The 17,540-nt window shown below is 45.0% G+C and overlaps 1 protein-coding gene across 1 annotated transcript in view; it reads right to left on the minus strand.

Moving 5' to 3' along the window:
* ryr2b (ryanodine receptor 2b (cardiac)) overlaps window positions 1-17,540 on the minus strand; it is a 68,587-nt gene that overhangs the window by 45,587 nt on the left and 5,460 nt on the right. Inside the window, exons 11-48 of the mRNA XM_019859965.1 lie at window positions 17,119-17,283; window positions 16,860-16,981; window positions 16,590-16,773; window positions 16,367-16,502; window positions 16,136-16,231; window positions 15,890-16,008; window positions 15,496-15,629; window positions 12,863-13,104; window positions 12,398-12,590; window positions 12,103-12,322; window positions 11,496-11,600; window positions 11,265-11,368; window positions 11,082-11,165; window positions 10,771-10,930; window positions 10,511-10,658; window positions 10,136-10,344; window positions 9,831-10,005; window positions 9,535-9,743; window positions 8,986-9,172; window positions 8,617-8,749; window positions 8,357-8,471; window positions 7,994-8,154; window positions 7,702-7,861; window positions 7,486-7,572; window positions 7,080-7,306; window positions 5,833-6,046; window positions 5,202-5,756; window positions 4,829-5,029; window positions 4,170-4,281; window positions 3,884-4,024; window positions 2,913-3,189; window positions 2,714-2,828; window positions 2,472-2,604; window positions 2,177-2,280; window positions 1,401-1,536; window positions 1,029-1,215; window positions 468-576; window positions 65-185 (exon numbers count right to left, since the gene is read on the minus strand). Coding sequence (XP_019715524.1) covers window positions 65-185; window positions 468-576; window positions 1,029-1,215; window positions 1,401-1,536; window positions 2,177-2,280; window positions 2,472-2,604; window positions 2,714-2,828; window positions 2,913-3,189; window positions 3,884-4,024; window positions 4,170-4,281; window positions 4,829-5,029; window positions 5,202-5,756; window positions 5,833-6,046; window positions 7,080-7,306; window positions 7,486-7,572; window positions 7,702-7,861; window positions 7,994-8,154; window positions 8,357-8,471; window positions 8,617-8,749; window positions 8,986-9,172; window positions 9,535-9,743; window positions 9,831-10,005; window positions 10,136-10,344; window positions 10,511-10,658; window positions 10,771-10,930; window positions 11,082-11,165; window positions 11,265-11,368; window positions 11,496-11,600; window positions 12,103-12,322; window positions 12,398-12,590; window positions 12,863-13,104; window positions 15,496-15,629; window positions 15,890-16,008; window positions 16,136-16,231; window positions 16,367-16,502; window positions 16,590-16,773; window positions 16,860-16,981; window positions 17,119-17,283 — 6,280 coding nt within the window. The remainder of the gene's footprint in view (window positions 1-64; window positions 186-467; window positions 577-1,028; window positions 1,216-1,400; window positions 1,537-2,176; window positions 2,281-2,471; window positions 2,605-2,713; window positions 2,829-2,912; window positions 3,190-3,883; window positions 4,025-4,169; window positions 4,282-4,828; window positions 5,030-5,201; window positions 5,757-5,832; window positions 6,047-7,079; window positions 7,307-7,485; window positions 7,573-7,701; window positions 7,862-7,993; window positions 8,155-8,356; window positions 8,472-8,616; window positions 8,750-8,985; window positions 9,173-9,534; window positions 9,744-9,830; window positions 10,006-10,135; window positions 10,345-10,510; window positions 10,659-10,770; window positions 10,931-11,081; window positions 11,166-11,264; window positions 11,369-11,495; window positions 11,601-12,102; window positions 12,323-12,397; window positions 12,591-12,862; window positions 13,105-15,495; window positions 15,630-15,889; window positions 16,009-16,135; window positions 16,232-16,366; window positions 16,503-16,589; window positions 16,774-16,859; window positions 16,982-17,118; window positions 17,284-17,540) is intronic.

The raw sequence follows: 17,540 nt of genomic DNA on the forward strand, positions 1-17,540 counted from the left end.
ACAGCTTCATTCATGGTGAGACCCAATCTGACTAAAATTGTCAAATTGAGTGATCCCACTCAACCTTTTGACAACGATGGGGCTTGAAACGAGATGCTAATGACTCCCTGGAGATCTTGGATGGGTACGAGCGACCTCAGAATGGCCCGCATGCGGACGGCTTCTCCTTTGCCTCTTTGAATCAACTGCAACATTTCAGTGAGATTGTGTCGGAAAGACAATATTTTTCAACTGCGTCGCCAAATACAAGTAGACAAGCCGTCAACGTCAGAGTGCCTCAGCGGAGGGAAACTGACTCCAGGTGGGCTTCCATCCTTCAGTAAATTGGGTAAAAGCATGTCAATCTTCCTTTCGAAGCAGCAGCGTACTTTCTCCGCAATGTCCAGTCGGCATCATTACTGGCAGCATCAGCGGATATCGATGAGCGGAAGGATTGGCAGCTCAAGTCTGAGGGGAAAAACACTCACTTGCATCTCCGGAGCGCAGCGCCCCAGCAGGTCGATGAGGGCCGAGTAAAAGGTCATGATGGCATGCCCCATATGGATAAGGTCATTCTCGCCATCCTGGACAGTATTTCTGTATCGGGAAATAATTAGTTAACTGCCAGCTTGTCTTTAATTGGATCACTGCAGATTTTGAGGAGGATTAAAGGCTTATCTCTAAATGCAGCCTTATTAATGATAATCGGGGATGCAGCTGCAGCATTCAAGGAGGGCATTTAGTAAGCAGATTTTGTTACTGTTTTAAAATACATGGTGGCAACCATTTCAGGGTGTACAATTTTCTTCCTGCTAAAAGTAAATCAAGATTTGACGGCGGATGATGGCACCAAGGTGCCACTAGATGGCAACGAAGCACCACAACAGCAAATAGGTGAGTTTTCACCCCCCCGCCCCCATGAAAAAAAAAGATCATAGGTGAGTGGCAAATCTCAACAATGCAAAGGAACATTGCCCAAGCTCAGCTGGGGTAGGCTCCAGTTTACCCACAAGCAAACACAAACAATACAGAAACAAACAGTGACTAACATGGTTGCGTTGGACTGGTAGGCCATGCAAGGTCCATCGATAGAGGAGTCCTCTGATATGTTTATGGCCTCTTTCATGGCCGCTAGGAGACCATGTCCACCGTCACCTCGCAGGGCAGGACCAAAACACTCAGGACGACGGATCAGCAACCTCAACACCAAGTAAGCGTTCTCCTCGACACTTTCACCTGCGCCCCAAGAGCACACAGACACATGACTGTACACAATGCTGCTTGAAAATTTATCCGCTATCAGAAAAGTTCACTGCAGATGACTCAAAATCGAAGAATTTGTGTTCAATGCTACTTGCTGATACAAGAACAACATGACACAGAGAGCTTAATAGCAACAGTAGAAAGTGTATCGGAAATACCATTGCAGAATACAGCAAAACGTAAAAAATCCAGGTAACGCTCGCCCTCCACAGGGTTCCATCCAATATCAGGGTAGCCTTGGGCCATGAGCAGTGAGCAGCTTTTCAGACCACAGCCGGCAAGGTAGTGCACCACCTGTAATGAGAAAACTTTGTAGCTGCATCTCAAGTTTTGAATGAGGTCCAGGATTGGCGCATCCACTGTCAACATCCAGCGGCGACGTACCTGAGGCTCGCTCGCAAATGAAATTAAAATAATAATAATAATAGAGCAAGTGGCGGCGAGTAACTTGGCAAACTTGTAAATTAATCAAGGTAGCGCCGTATTCCAAAAGCAAACATGTATTCATGCCCTCAACTCACCTTCTCCAGTTCAGGCTCCCTCAAAGCGAGGGCCAGCTCGTTATTGTCCATGACTGAGGCTGCTGCCACATCCAGCGGTGCCAGGTAACGCTCGCCCTCCACAGGGTTCCATCCAATATCAGGGTAGCCTTGGGCCATGAGCAGTGAGCAGCTTTTCAGACCACAGCCGGCAAGGTAGTGCACCACCTGTAATGAGAAAACTTTGTAGCTGCATCTCAAGTTTTGAATGAGGTCCAGGATTGGCGCATCCACTGTCAACATCCAGCGGCGACGTACCTGAGGCTCGCTCGCAAATGAAATTAAAATAATAATAATAATAGAGCAAGTGGCGGCGAGTAACTTGGCAAACTTGTAAATTAATCAAGGTAGCGCCGTATTCCAAAAGCAAACATGTATTCATGCCCTCAACTCACCTTCTCCAGTTCAGGCTCCCTCAAAGCGAGGGCCAGCTCGTTATTGTCCATGACTGAGGCTGCTGCCACATCCAGAGGAGTGGCCCCGCGCATTGATGGTGAAGCTAAGGAGGGCGGGAAGACAACATCAACAACAACAACAAAAATCACTGACTCGTGAATATGATGTCTGGTCATTAAAATTTCATGAGAACACTCCGAGGGGCTGAAATTTATGCATACAAAGGACGAATAACCGAGAGACTGTTAAATTGAAACCCCTCCCCCAGAGGGAAGTGTTGACATAGGACATTACCGAGTCCAACGCTGCTGTTTTCTAGTAGGTAGCTGAGGTGGTCAAAAAGGGCTCTCTGATTGAGTCGGCTTATGCGGCAAAAATAACAAAGGAATCGACAGCAGCTGGCCACCATCTTCGGAAAGGAAATCTCCTTGCAGAAGCAAACCGTTGCATGAAATACACAAGCATGGCGTCAATTCAAAGTGGAGTCCGAGTGTAATCGAAAAACACAAATTGCCCGTCGGCTTCACAAGACTGACCTTGGATTCTCTCTCCCCAAGAACATTGACCATCACCTCCATGACTGTCTCATGCATGCCCAACGCCCTCATTAGGTTGGGGTGCTGGTAGAAAACCTTATTGTTCATGATGTCTCTGTCCCAGAGACAGAAAAAAAAAAAAATCACAGTCCAGAATTGTGTTTGAAATCCATATACGAAAACCATAATCTACCCTTACCCTAGTCTTCTGATCATCAGTTTTTCCTCTTCATTCCCCATACGAACGCTAAGTAAGGAGCGGATTTGGCCCAGAGAGGACAGCAGCGTCATGGTGTCCTCTACGGAAGCTTGGCTAATTGTGTAGGCTTTGGAAAGAGGGGAGGCCATTTGGCCGCCGAGGCCCTGGTACTGGCGGTGCAGCAACGAGAAGACGGCCCTGACCAGGGTGGGATCCTCCATCTCGGTCTCTTGTGTCCAGCGCAGCATTGTTTCCGAGATCAACAACTTGAGGGACTCTGAAGGGTAGAAAGCGGGGATAGGAAATCAAACCCCTCTGTTCTTTTCTGAAAGTACTGCTTTGGTGTTATCTGGTGGCGTATTGGTGCCAAGAGAATAATTTGAGGTAAGTTGAGGAACTTCATTTAGTAGCACTTTGCCACCTTCTTGTGGCATCTAGAGGCAATGACAAATCCCTTTTTGGGGGTCATCAATAAGGATTTTGGATAATTGCGGCAGGGCTGAGATCCTCCATATGACAATGTGGGATTGCTGTTGTAGTTTGTTTGTGCAGTTCCAAAATATGCAATGTATCCCACAGGAAAACCACAGCGATCACGATTTTCCTCTTGATTACTTGTTCTGCTGAAGGGTGGCGTATTATGGAAAATTCACTTTTTTATTTCTTGTTAGAATTGTTGTGTCTGTGGAGTGCCGGTTTGCCCATCAAGTGTGAAATGAAACAACCATGTAAGTCTTTTTTTGGGTTTGTTTTCTGCCACTTTCTGAAAATATGTCTGCACATCTGCCCCACATAACAGTTCTGCTAACTTCCACACCCACACTAAGTTTCTCAGACCATCACATGATCAACTAGGCTGGGTGAAGATCCAGAGCCACTTTCAAAGTGACCCCTCTCTTAATGTTTCGTGTTGGGCCTACATTTGTAACAATAAATAACAACCTTAGTCCTGTACATGTTTTTGTACTTACTGGGACTCAGTGGTCCATTATCCTCCCCTCGTGTGGTTGTCCACTTTATTCCGAGAACTCTCGCTCCCAGGCTCAAAAGTTGATCCTTTACTAACATCTCACCGGGATCACCCTCTTCCGAGGCAGCGTCCAATTCAATGCCTGCTCAAAAGCAGTAAAATAAAATGAAGCTCACCGGCAGATAATCACAGTAAGCGCCTTCTCGGAGCTTCTTCAGGGCTCACTGAGTTTTACAGACTCAGTGAGGATGAACAATAATGCGGCGGAGTGGTAACGGAGAACTGACCGCAGTGGGCAGTGAGCAGCTGGTGAAAGTCTTGCAGGAGCTGTTGGGTTTCCACTGGACACGGACTGTTCCCCTGCCGGTCGCCATCTCTGAAGCTCAGAAGCATGTTGATCTGAGGCAAAAGGAGAAAAGGTTACAAGGAGAAAGAAGCACAGTGTGATTAATTTGTCAAAACATTGTGTAGATTAAAAAAAAAAAAATCAAAAAGTTACATTTTGAGGATTTATTACACTTTCATTTTTAATTAAGAAAAATAGAATAACAAATGGGGACAACTCTCAAAGTGGACAGTACAGGCAACAATAAACCAGCAATTAAATGACAACTAGTAAGAGTAATGATCTTTAAAAAAAATTAAAAGAGTCATCAGATCAAATGAGCAGAGCAAAGCTTTTCGATAAAGGAAGCTTTTCAATATATAATGTGCTAACTTTCAGCATTTTAACTTTTTGATGGGGACCTTGTTTAATTTGTTTTTTACAATATCTAATGGGCCAATAAAAACATGCAGTGGGCCACAAATGGAACAACAGCCTGAATTTGGACACCCTAGTTGAATCTATAATGTAGGCGACTATAAACATCTTTCGAGGTGGCGCCCATTACTTGCAAAGGAATCATTTTAATCCGACTGGTGAGTTCAAACAACTGAATGGAACCTGCTCTTGCGGAGGTGAGCGGAACTCTTTGGTCTTGCGGGCTGTGAGGGCGGCGGACATGTTGAGCGCCTGCATGACTTGCTTGTAGCGGAAGTGCTGGTTCTCCTGCAGTTGCCCGACAAAGTTTTCCGAGAAGGCGACCACAGCTTCGACCCTGTGGCGCGCCTGCATGTCGCACAGGTAGGTCAGCACGTTGCACAGCTGAAGAAATCGAGAGAGAAATATATTGCTTGGCTTGTTTGTCCTAATGCATAATGAAATGTAACATTTACCTCACACACTCATGAAAAAAAAATCCCAAACGCACAAAAAAAAAAAAAAAAAAAAAGGAATTTTTTTTTTCTATATGAGCCATTCCACTCCGTGCGTTCACCTCAAGTTTGACCGGTTCTGGAAGTTTCATTTGCAGCAGTCCTTGTTTGCGTTCATTTTCTTTCTCCTCCTCCTCCATTTCCACCTCTGTGGCGAAGACTCCGGGTTCTATTAGTTTGAGAACTTTAGCCAGATCCTCATCAGTCAGTACCCCCACCACCAAAAGAGTGTGGAACAACTTAAGAAGGGGAACCAGCAGAAGCTCCATACTGCCACCTACAGGGTCCCTGACACCCTGATGCACAGCCCACACTGCTGCAGTAAGCATCTCCACGGTCAGGCTCTTCAGGATATCCAGAGGGATTTCAGGACTGTCACCGCTAGTTACTTCCCGTCCCATCACATCAGTGTTGACGAAACAAGGCCTGGAGAACCGCATTTGTGGTTTCAGGGAAGTGCTTCCGCTAATACTCGGGATGCATAGAGGAAGTGGACATTTTCGCCCATTGTCGCCATTTATTGGATAAAGGGTGATGTCTCTGGTTTGGTCTGACATAGGGACGATGTATTCATGGTTCATCATGAGACGTGCTGCGGCATGAGTGCTGAGGTGAACCTTTAAAAAAAAAATTTAAATCCATCTGAGAAACCACTGGTTCCATATTGAAAGATGAGATGAAGCATGAGATCACCTGAACAAGAAGCTGATAAAAGGCAGAGCGGAGTGAGCCAGGCAAGTGGTGATTCTGAATGGCGTGAAGGAACTGGGACTGGTCCACATGGCTGCAGATGGCGTGGCACACTTTTGCGTTGCCCAGGGCACATAAAGCACAGTAAAGGAGGAGGGTGTGGTACTCAAAGGTCAAGATGTCATCCAGCTCGGACAGCTCCAAAATGTCGATGCACCTGTGTTAGAAAAAGAAAGCATGATGACATCATTGGCGTGCTGGTTAAGGTTGAGTGATATGAACTTAAAACAAAACCAATCAATCAAAACATTTGTTTAAACAGAAAATAAAAGTCTCTTTCTCAATCACCATTTTTTTTCAATAAAAAGAAAAAGCTAATTTTTCAAAATGTAGCTTTTTGGGGGGTTTTTTGTTTGTTTGTTTTTTGCCATATATCCAAAAACCAAACACAGGCTTTTAAACAGTTTCCTATTCAAGCATTAACTGTATCAACTTCCATAGAAATAACAGATTTTTATTTTTTGGGGACAATGTAAAATAAAAGTGCTATCTCTTAGAGAAAACCGCTCTTTAAATACAATGCTTAATATGTTTTAGTGAGGCATATGAAATATTCAACTGTGACATCAATAAATTAACAAAAACACGAGCTTTGTGATTCATATGTAACAAACTCACTGAACATACAACATACAAAATTAACATGGGTAGCTGCCTGAAAATGTCAACAAAATCCTTTAAAAAGCACGTTAACAAAAAAAAGTATAAATGACTGCTTTTGCAACGTATCACCAGGGGCACCACGTCCAGCAGCTCCGTGGCTGCCTCTCTTAGCAGGAGTTTTCAGGCTGCCTTCCGTGTTCTCCCGGGTTGAATGCAGAGCAACGTTTGCTGCTGCATGTCTCCGTTTCATAAGCTGAACTAGTTCGGAGGACCGACTCCCTTTGGTTGCAACAGTCTTTGAACATACTTTGGAGCGGACTGTTTTTTTTGTTCATTGTCCGACGCTGGAAGGATGAAACCAATTTCAAAAGACTGAAAAGAAACAAAAAAAAAGCTGTGCCTTTTTGAATAACGTGCAAGCAGAGACGCTCTTTGAACTAGAGACGCCGCTAGCTAAGACGATTAAAAAATATAGAACAGTCTTGACTCAAACAAAACCCAATTGAATCAATTATCGATACGTTGATTAATCGTCCGGTCCAACAGCAGTCAAATTGAATTGTGTGTTTTCCAGAGCCCGGTCAGACCTGCTTTCATCAGGGATTTGGAGGGCCATGACTTGACGCGGCCCAAGGCAATGGACTCTCCATCCGTGACGCTCATCAGGACGGTCCACCATCACCTTCAGAGATCTGTCAGGCACTCGTGTCCACGAGACCGGGCACAGATGCTGTACTTGAAACCTGGGCGGGCAATGAGGTGCCGAAGTCGTTCTCAGGCTGCGAATCAAGCCGGCTGACAGCGGCATCACGTTCTAGGTGGCCAGGCAGAGAAATGAAAAAAAATTGCGTTTTGCATGTGGCAAAACATGAAAGTAAATTGTAGCTGTGACAATGGCAGCATGAAAGGATGGAATGCAATATCTTCATTGCTGAACCGGCTGCTTTTTTTTTTTTTTAAACAGAATTTCTGACAAGCAACAACGTGGTTTACCTTAATGCGTCCCAGTTCAAATTGAAACATGTTGCTGGTGGTGGGCTTGACGAAAACAGCGGGATACAGCTTTGTGTTGGCCTCCACCTGATTCATCCACAAAATGAAACAACATTTTACTCACGATGATTACTTGAAATATGCAGCAACGACATATCCGAATATAACTCCAAATACATCTTAGGAGTCCCAAAATTGTTTTGCTGTGCGGCGTACTTGGTAGAAGGTGGACATCTCCACGCCACTGGAGGTAAACGTTAGCAGCCCAGCGGCTGTGTCAATCAAGCAACCAATTTCCAAGCCGGCACTCCTTCGGCTCCGAGACAAACCTGTCGCCTCTCCGGCGCAGACCATGTAACAGTTACTCCTCTTCACGCTGTGGGTGACGAGAGCGCTGTTATTACAAGGCAGTCGCTTGCTAAGTTTGATTGAAAGGGGAAAACGGTGAAAATGGCAGCCCACTGATTAAAATTTACCGCGTTTCAAAAGTTGGCCGCAAAACACTAACCTCTCTTGGACTTTGCCACTATCGTCTCCGAGGGTGACCGTCACTGTGAGGTTATCGTCGCTGTCAAACGGCATGTCATTTTGATGGAAATCAGGGGTGACCCAGCCCACCCACACGTTGAAAGGCTCCTGGTTTGGAAGAATTCTCACCGAGTAGTAATACTGAAGGAGAAAATCACTTGGTTTAATTGTCGGGAAAAAAAAAGTCAAAGGCAGTTTCAAAAATGATCATAACTGCTTCAATACGCATCCCACGTAGTTTTGGATCCAAGATTGCAAATTGCTAATTTGTAGAAATGTGTCATTTCCCTGCAAGAATAGTAATCCTACTGATTGTTGCGAGATGAGACGATTGAGGTCTTACTCGGGTGGTCTGAGTGAGGTGATCAGCATTATCTTTGTCAACTAGGACGTCCTCGAGGAGCCGAGCGGAGGAGTTGCTGCTGACCAGGTCTGGTTTGGTTCGCTTCAGCATAAACCTTCAAAGAACAGCTTCAACTGTATCATGCTTTTTTTTTTTTGTAAACATCAATGAAATTAATCACCACGTCCCTGCTTTTATGCTTCCAAATATCAGGTGACCGCAACACGTCGCCAATGATTCGTGTTTTCTCCACAGCCTACCGTTGCTTCAGTCGTGACGTTTTGTCTTGACCGTGATCCTTGTACTCAAGCTCATCTCTTGAGCTAGCGAAGCCGCGGGCTGACTTCATCAGCACTTCAAAGTCAGAGTCCATCTCCTCCTGCTCTTTCCTTCCTAAGAGGACCACATGAATTAATTGCGGCAAGGCCCCCGGGGAGCATAAGCAGAGAGCTTCTTCCAAGGTCGTGAGGTAATGAAGAGCAAATAATCAAATGCGGGTATCTGGAATAAGTCAAAGAACACTTTGACGAACTGTCCGTCCATCCATTTTCTATGCTGTTGATCCTCTACGTGTAATTTGTTTCTAATTTGAGAATTCTATTTTATGATACGATCATGTGACACCAAACCTGGAGAAAAAGAGCTGGACGCCACGGGCAGCGCGCCCCCCACTGGGCTGCTGAGGACAGCGGCGCACTGGATGGCCATGCTGAGACGGTAAAAGCCAATTTCGCTGCTTTCCCCGTGGCGTGCCGACAACCGTCGTGAGACCCTCAGGCTCGATAAGGAATCATTTGAGCCAATGACTCTATTGACCTTGAATGAGATTCAAAGAGGATAAAGAGGGTCAGTCTTGTCAACATACCAGTGCCGAGAACAACACAGGCTCCCGCGGAGGCCTGTCGAAACGTGGGTCATCTTAAAGTGGACACAGTATGGAAATTTGATTTTTGAAAGACTAGGATACACTTAGCTGGGTCTCTGGAATCCCTGCCCATCCATCAAGTATGAAATGAAACAACCAAGTTAATCGGTTGTTGCTATCTGCCTAATGTAAAAAATTCTGTTATTTTATACAACTGCCCCTAACAGAGTTTTTCCACCCGTGGTATTAGGCTTTGCATACGCGCTAAAAAAAAAAAAAAACAAACAACAGTCTAGAAGCTGTACATACAAACCTGAGAGATGGGATCATCGCACAGTATGGATTTAAACTGAGCCTGTTTCCAACTCATCCACAGGGAAGGATCTCGAGCCATATTGAAAGCAAAAGGCTCATAACCCTCCTGCAGACCGCATGCACTCAAGTACTGCAGGGAGCCCTCCCGGCGGCCGAGGTTCAGCCTCACCACCTGGTTCACGCCCACACTGACCACGGGGAGCAGGCCTAAAATGTCAGCAAGAAAAAAAAATTGAATCACACATTTCCAAGCCCGATGGGTCATAACAATTCGGCGCAAAAATAAAAAAACACCATCTCTGATGTCAAAGTTCTTCGCAGCCAGCTCCGATCCTTGGTCATTAAACAGCAACTCTCCATTGAGCGTGACCATCATGGTGCTTTCAGTCATGTCCAGCAAGCAACCCACCACATCCGCCTGCTGCCAGCAACGTCCCAGAGGTTCCCCACCCTGATGGTACCACCGAGACTGTAAGAATCAGGAAAGATGGGGGCGGCTGTGCGTCAGTCACGTCAAGAAACAACATGAGTCATTGATATTTTTAGTGATCATGAAACAATACCCCCACGGCACTTTAAGACCTCAAAAGAATGATCACCTCAAATCCATCAAACACAAACGCCTGGTCGTCCGAGCCCAGCTCTTTCTCAGGGGTGCAGCCAGGCCTGGCCCAGCCAACTCTCACTTTCCCGGCAGTGACTAGTTCGCATTCAAAGTACCACTTCCCCCGAGTCACGGCGAAAGATTTATCTGCTCGGAACACTCTGCACTTTTCACTAGAGAAGAAGCAGCCGTTTGATAACATGACTGCAAGAAGTCAAGACAAAAGGAAAAGTTAGATACAGGGCATTTGGCGAGAGAATCGTGACAATGTCAAAAAAAGCAGACATGCAGACATTTGGAAACAATCTGCTTATTGCTGTACCATTGATAAACTATGATCTAATCTGGGAGCAAGAGCTTTGAGACCTACTATTTTCCTGGTGGAGGGTTTCTAAACTGTAACCGTAAGCCAGCAGGGTGCAAACTGCCTCCTTGACTCGCTTTTGTCCCATCTTTCTACTCCTCTCATCAAGCAGGCTGTAGGGCACAAGGTCCGGGCTTCGCTTTGATTTCCCATCCTAAATTTAAAGGTATTGCCAGAGAACACCGGTGCTGTGAAAATGCGATTACGAATGCACACAGATGTTCAAATGTGATTCTCTCTTTCCCAACACGAGGCACAACGCAAACCTGTTGAGCGCCGTAAGTCCATCCCTGCTTGATACGCTCTCTGGCCCAAACGTTGTGCTCATTCTCTGCCAGCAAGTTGACCGCTTCCTCATGGGCGGCGCTTAGAAAAACATGGCTCATATCTATCGGAGCCGGTCTGTAGCCACCTGGCTGCTCATACCTGACACGTTGGAGACCACAGATTACGAAAAAGCAGTGCTATGCGCTTTTATTGAGTCAACACATATTTTACATGAGTGATGGGGAATAACTGCTTTGGAGAAAAAAAACAAGGAGTAACATTAAAACCTCGGAGCTTGAATGAACCGTACCTGTTGGAGACTCGCATGAAGTGGACGCCCTCCTCTGTACATTCGTCTTTTAAGTCAATGCGGAAACCGAGAGCAAGAAGAGTCCTTTGGAAAATGAAGGAAAATGTGTATATAGATTGATGTTTGCATATTTCTATGAATCAAGAATGTATATGAACATGACTAGGGGGTGACAGAACCCACCTTAATATGTCCTGGGCCGTTTGGACATTCTGGTTCCGCTCCTGATCGGGCAGCTTGGAGAACTCCACCAGACAGGGATCCAGTAGCTTCCCTTCGTCTCGCTCCTGTGTTTGATGAAAAATCGTGTAATCGTTTCACATTGGAAAAAAAAACTAATGCGAGTAAGGCATTATTTCCTTTTGATGAATGCAATTTAGCTCAAGGAATTTTAGTCGTGTGCCTCCTTCTTACATTTCCTTGAGACCATCCAAGACCAACCCTTTCCATTACCCAGAGTTCATGGATGTTCTCAGCGATTTTATCTCGGATATCCTCAAATTGCAGAGGTAATTCCACCTATTAAGGCAACACACAGAGGGTGAAAAAAATATCATTCTGTAGTACTATATTGTGTAATTTCATATGAGATGTGTATTAAAAAAAAAAAAAAAAACAAAAACACTCAATTGAATGTTAAACTTTAAGTTTGATGTAAGCTGTACATTACCGATTACTTTTTAAAAGGTGAAGAAAGAACTGTACCAGCAACAAAAGGGCATTTTGTGTATTAGATTATGCATGAGCACAGTCAATAGTGCGCAGCGTGCGCGTTTGGAGGGAACTAAATAAAAATGCACCAACTGGAAAGCTGATTAGGGCGTGAAAGGAAAACATGTCGCGGCGCAGGCAGTGTGCATATTGAAATCTGTGAGGCTTTGTGAAATCACTTGTAAAATCTCGATCCAAGTGAATTGCTTGCTGGAATTTTGGTGTATAAATATTTTCTTTTTCAACATTTTCTGGAACACACTGTACGGTACATTGTAAAATAGCTATAAATGCCTCTGCAGAACTTTACCTTGCTGATGTCTACTGGCGAGGGAGTGAAAGTAAGTGGACCGCTGGGCTCAAACGGGCCAATAAGCTCCCGTTTCCCATCTTCATGTTCCAAGAGGTACTTATGGCACCGTTCTACCTCCAGCTTAACATTCGGGAGGAGAGCCTCAGAACACGGCACAAAACCGTGCGGGGGAAGAAATCTAAACTCTCCTTGTTCTCCTCCAAACAAAAACCGAACCCTTGTTGACACAAAGAAAATGATTTAAATGTCATATTGGGAAAGTCTCAATGAAAAGATGCACAACAATACTAACTTGACGCCGGGTGAGAAGCTGACAACGGGATGAAGAAGTCCATCGACGCAGAAGTTTTCTAGCATGCCCTGCACAGGAAGACCGTTGACCCGAAATGAGATGCAGGGTGCGCTGAGGTCCAGGCAGCAGCTGACTACATCTTCGTCGGTCAACAGGTGAGGGTAGGGAGAGCGCACTCTGCGGCCCACGCAACCTGAATGCAGAGGAGACAGCGTCGGCATTATTCATAGGACGCAGTAGAGCAAAGCTTGAGGCCGAGTCCTACCACGATAAGCCAAGTGTTTGATGCGCCTAAAATGTCAATAATTGCATTTAGAAATAGTATTGACTTGTAGCGAAACCACCGAAATTGTGATCCCAAAACTATTTTAATCTAATTCCAAACTCATCGTAAAACGTTGCGTTGAAAAATATAAGGTGATTTGATCAAGACGTACTGTTAACTATGAATGACTATGATCCCACCTGACCATAAGTGAAGCCCGTCAAAGCCAAAGGAGCAGAGGTCATCTCCCACGCCGTTGCCCCCCCAGCCGTCCCCTCCGGTGGGCCTGGGCTGGTAGCCGTCGGTGAGAGCCCAGCCGACTCGCAGGTGCGTGGGCTCCGCCGTGAGGAAGGGATCGATGTGATCCACGACCAGCTCGTAGTACCACCGGCGGGGCTGCGCCGAATCTTCCCCCAGAGATAGGAAGACGTTGGGCCTCACACTTGGGGGTTCATGAGCAGATGATTGGATGTGAATAATCGCTCACATTTATTCAGCATGTTTTCTATTATAATAAAGCCTATCCTTTCTCAAGAGGACTTTGAAACAGTAATTCATGCTTTCGTCACATCTCGGCTGGATTACTGTGACGCACTTTACTTTACGGAGTCAACCAATCCTCCATGAGGCGTCTCCAGTTGGTCCAGAATACTGCTGCTGGCCTCTTGACTGGTACTCGTATGAGAGAGCACGTAACTCCTACTCTGGCATCCCTTCACTGGCTCCCTATACATTTTAGAGTTCTTTTCAAGATCCAGTTATTTGTTTTCAAATCTTTAAATGTGGGTCCTTGACATTCATTATATATGAACGCATCCATTCAACTGCAAACTCCGAAACACAGTGAATGCCCATCAGATACCCCAACTTGAGAACAAATGTCAGTTCTCTTAAGGGATACCGCTCAAAGGATTTCAGGGCGTAGGAGAAAAGATTCAGTTGTAGAATTAATGGACAAGAAGCCAAAAAGGTATGTTTACGTAAACATACCAATGAGGTGTTTTGCTCAAGCTGAAATGGAGGTGACAGAAAGCAAAATGGCTTTAGGAGGGATAAAAGAGGTTCGGGCGGGCGACGTTGCAGAGGCTTGGGAAGCAGCAGGTGGGGAAAAATTTGAGACAAAATAAACAATAAAGCCTGAGGGGCGGTGGGAGGCTGCTTGCTAGAGAGAAGCGTGATAAAAAGGTGGCAGCTAGGAAAGAAGAAATAGGCAGAGGGCTGTGGTCTTCCTCTAACCATTTTGTCTGTGCGAGAAGGCATGATGGGGTAGGTCTTGCGTTACCAAAATGCATTCGAGTCTCAATAAAAGTGCCTTTTCATTAAAAAGTAAAAGGTGAAAATTATCACGTTAAAGCCTGATTAGTTTGACTTCCAGTCCAGCACCTTCGGTTGATGGACTCTTAAATTGTACATAGGTGAATATAAACATTTGTCTGTATGAATGATTGGCGCCCATTAATGGATGCACCCCGCCACACCCATAATCCTAATGAAGAGAAAGGCGGTAGGAAATGGATGGATGGATGTTTAATGAATATCACGCCGACTGTATCTCTGCATCATTAACTACTAATCAAGTCTTCGTTTGACTCCAAACGAATGTTCCGAATTTCACGACATTTCCTTCAGGCGCTGCTGCGGAAAAAAAAAAATGGGAGGACAGATGGAACGACAACCCAAAAATAAAATGCCCGTGGCAAAGAAAAAAGGGGGAAAGGAAACGTCTAAAAAGATGACAGTGCCACAATCAGTCATACCACAGAAAGAAAAAGAGCACGTAAAACCGGGATAAGGCAATGATTAGTATTCACTCTGCTGAGCAACTTCTCACCAAAAGTGTCATCGGAGGAGACATGTGCGTGGGAACGATTCTAAATTTAAAACAAGAGACCAAGACACTGACGGAGACAAGTAATTAATCATTAACTGAAGAGCAAGCAAAGAAAAGAGAAGTGCCGCAGTGCCGAGAATGCTCGAGCATCACACGCAAATAGAAAACTTCAAGGATAATAAGCCCAGCGCAGCGTCGAGATGAGAGGCGCAGGCGAAAAATTCACTCCACGCAACACGCGGCAGACTTAAATGTGGTATTTTGTTGTCGTCGTCAGGGCGACCGGTGGCGTAGCGTTCAAAGGGAGGACCGACGACGTACTACACGACACTGATGTGCTGTGAAAGAGGCGGCACGTTGACGCCGTGATGAATTACTTATGAGATTCCTCAGTCACTGACAAAAACATGCGTATCATCCATAAAGTATGGCGGGATTCTTTTCATATGAATCAAAAGACTCAACACGATGGAATGTGCGAGCCAGGTTTAGGAAAACAGTTTGTTCGTTATCAGGAGAACTAGGAGGTGGATTTCCCTCATTGGCAGCAACGAGCATTGGACCCAATTTAGAAAAAGACCAGGCTAACAAGTTTTGAGCCCTCTGAACTGAAAAAGAAACTTTGCTGCAAATGCATCATATTATTATGTGTGAGATATAAATGTTAAAATTAAGGAGACGAAATAAAATGATTTTCAATTAATAATCAGTTGAGTTTTGGTTTTGCTTTTTGGCAAATCTGGTTTTGGAAAATTTTGGAGAAAAAAAAAAAGTATGAGGGAGGTGGTCCTCATGGTATGACCGAAGGTTAGAGAACCACTGGTGAAGAGTATAAAAGCTGCAAGTGAAATTGTTTTTTTTTTGCTCAGGCCCACCCTTTCAAACCAAAAACATAGAAATTTTCCTCAACAAAAGTTCAACATTACTACAAAATGAAATGAATGACATTCAACACATCATTCACAGAGTTATCCCATTTAGCGAGAACGTCGACGCGAGTACCTGGTGACCTGATTAACCAGACGAGTTTGCAGTAGCAAGTCTCTCTCGGGCAGCAGATTTTCACAGATGAGGTTCTGATTGGCGCGCACCGCAACGCCGTGGCACACGCACAAAGAACAAAGCACCTCCAGCACCTGCAAGGCAACCTGTTAGCACTTGACCCAGCAACAGCATCATCAATTCAACTCATCATCACAACTCTCCCCCTGCCCCCCCGACCCAGCCTTCACCTCAAAATTATAAAAGTTTTTCAATCCTATGGTTTGAGTGGTACACATGGTTATTAAATTGGATGGCCGTTCGGATTATAAAGGGTGCAGAAAAAGTTTGAGAACCCCTGCCACATCAATTGCGTCAACATTTTTCAAGCAAAACACAAACGAGTCAGCCATACCTTGTGGTTGCGCCCGTGCTTGTCTAGAAAAGCGATGATAGATTGGATGTGTCCCTCTTTGATGGCATTGAGTGCTTGAGGGCTTTCCACCAAAACGCAGTGCAGAACCTCCAAAACTCCTACGCATGCCATGGGCAGTAAATATGAGCTATGAATTATTGAGTATGCGTTCTGTCCGGCATATCAAAAATTTGTGGAAAAATAAGTCAAGTTTTGTAAATGAGAGGTTTTATTCCTGGAACGCACCAGAAGAGGCCTCCAGTCGGTCCAGTCTGCTAATGAGCCAATCAAGCGAACCAGAGAAATGCGCGCTGTTTGCCCGGTTTCTCCTAATAAGCGAGGCTGAACCCAAAAAAAAAAAAAAAAAAAAAGGAATATAGATGTATAAAACATGAGAAACAGACCCTGAATATAGGAAACATTTAGAGAATTCCAATAGCACTTGGAGTGACGGATTTATTGAAATGAGGCACCTACCCAGAAGCTCGTATAAATGCCCCAGGATGACCTCCCAGTTTTCTCCAGCATCGTTTGGTGTAGCCTCAGGAAGATGTGAAGCGTGACTATACTGGTGTAGATGGTCAATACACTCCAATACCAACTCAATCACTCCCTGAGAGAAGCACAAACATACATAAAAAAAAAAAAAAAAAAAAATGCAGACGACATTGTATTGCACCAATTTATTCCGTCTAATGACCTCTTCTTGAAACATGTTCTGCCGATTCGTTAACGCAGTTCGGCTGTTTTGTGGAGCTTCGTGGCTCCGCTCCTCCGGTGGCGGCTGGAAAAAGCATATTAGGTCTTGGAGGCTGCGTGTCACGTCGGCCACTGGTAAAACGATGGAATGGAGGTTTCCTTGCCCAATACAAGAATCAAGTTTCCTAGATGTAAAGGGGAGAAGTAAGCGCAAGATTTCAGGAAGAAAAGAGGGGGCAGGATGAGGTCCCCTTGGGTGCGCGTCCAGTACCTGACGAAAGTCGTGAAGAGGAGCGTTGCGCTCCGTATGAGGCTGGCAGTGTGAGATTCTTCCTTCTGAGACCGAGACAGCGTCAAGCCGTCGTCCATGTGACCTTCACCGTGCAAGATAGCCTGGAAAAAAAAATCTGATCTTTGGATTCTTTGAGTATGTTTCTCTCCTTGAAACGGGAGTCAGTTTCAAAACATTTTGCAAGACACCAAACAGAATTGAGCTTATTTTACAGGCCATTTGAAAAATGTCGCTTTACCTTTCGCTGAGATCCTCCCATGCACGTAGACTTGCTATCAGTCGCTTGGTAGGTGAGCCACAGGCCAGAGTCGACATGCTGAAGGTAACAGACCGAGTCTCCGTATTTGATCTCCGGGGATCCCATGCCATCCGCACGAGTCTTTGGTCCACAGTCCAGCTTTTCCTAAAGACAGTTACATATGTCTGCTTACAATTTAGGGCCATTTCATCAGCCGATTAGTTTCAAAAAATATACAGTCGAACCTGGTTACAACATACCTCGAGGGCCATCACGAATCTGTACGTTATAACGGTCGTTCGTTGTAACGATTTCTAATAAAATGGCCGCCAATTAAGTCATCATATAACACAGTATGATCCTTTATAGATGTAAAAACTTGAAAATGTAATACAGTACAAAAAAGCCCATTACAAATCCGT

This window comes from Hippocampus comes, unplaced genomic scaffold (genome assembly GCF_001891065.2).
Source record: "Hippocampus comes isolate QL1 unplaced genomic scaffold, H_comes_QL1_v1.1 scaffold39, whole genome shotgun sequence".
In the NCBI taxonomy this organism is placed as follows: Eukaryota; Metazoa; Chordata; class Actinopteri; order Syngnathiformes; family Syngnathidae; genus Hippocampus; species Hippocampus comes.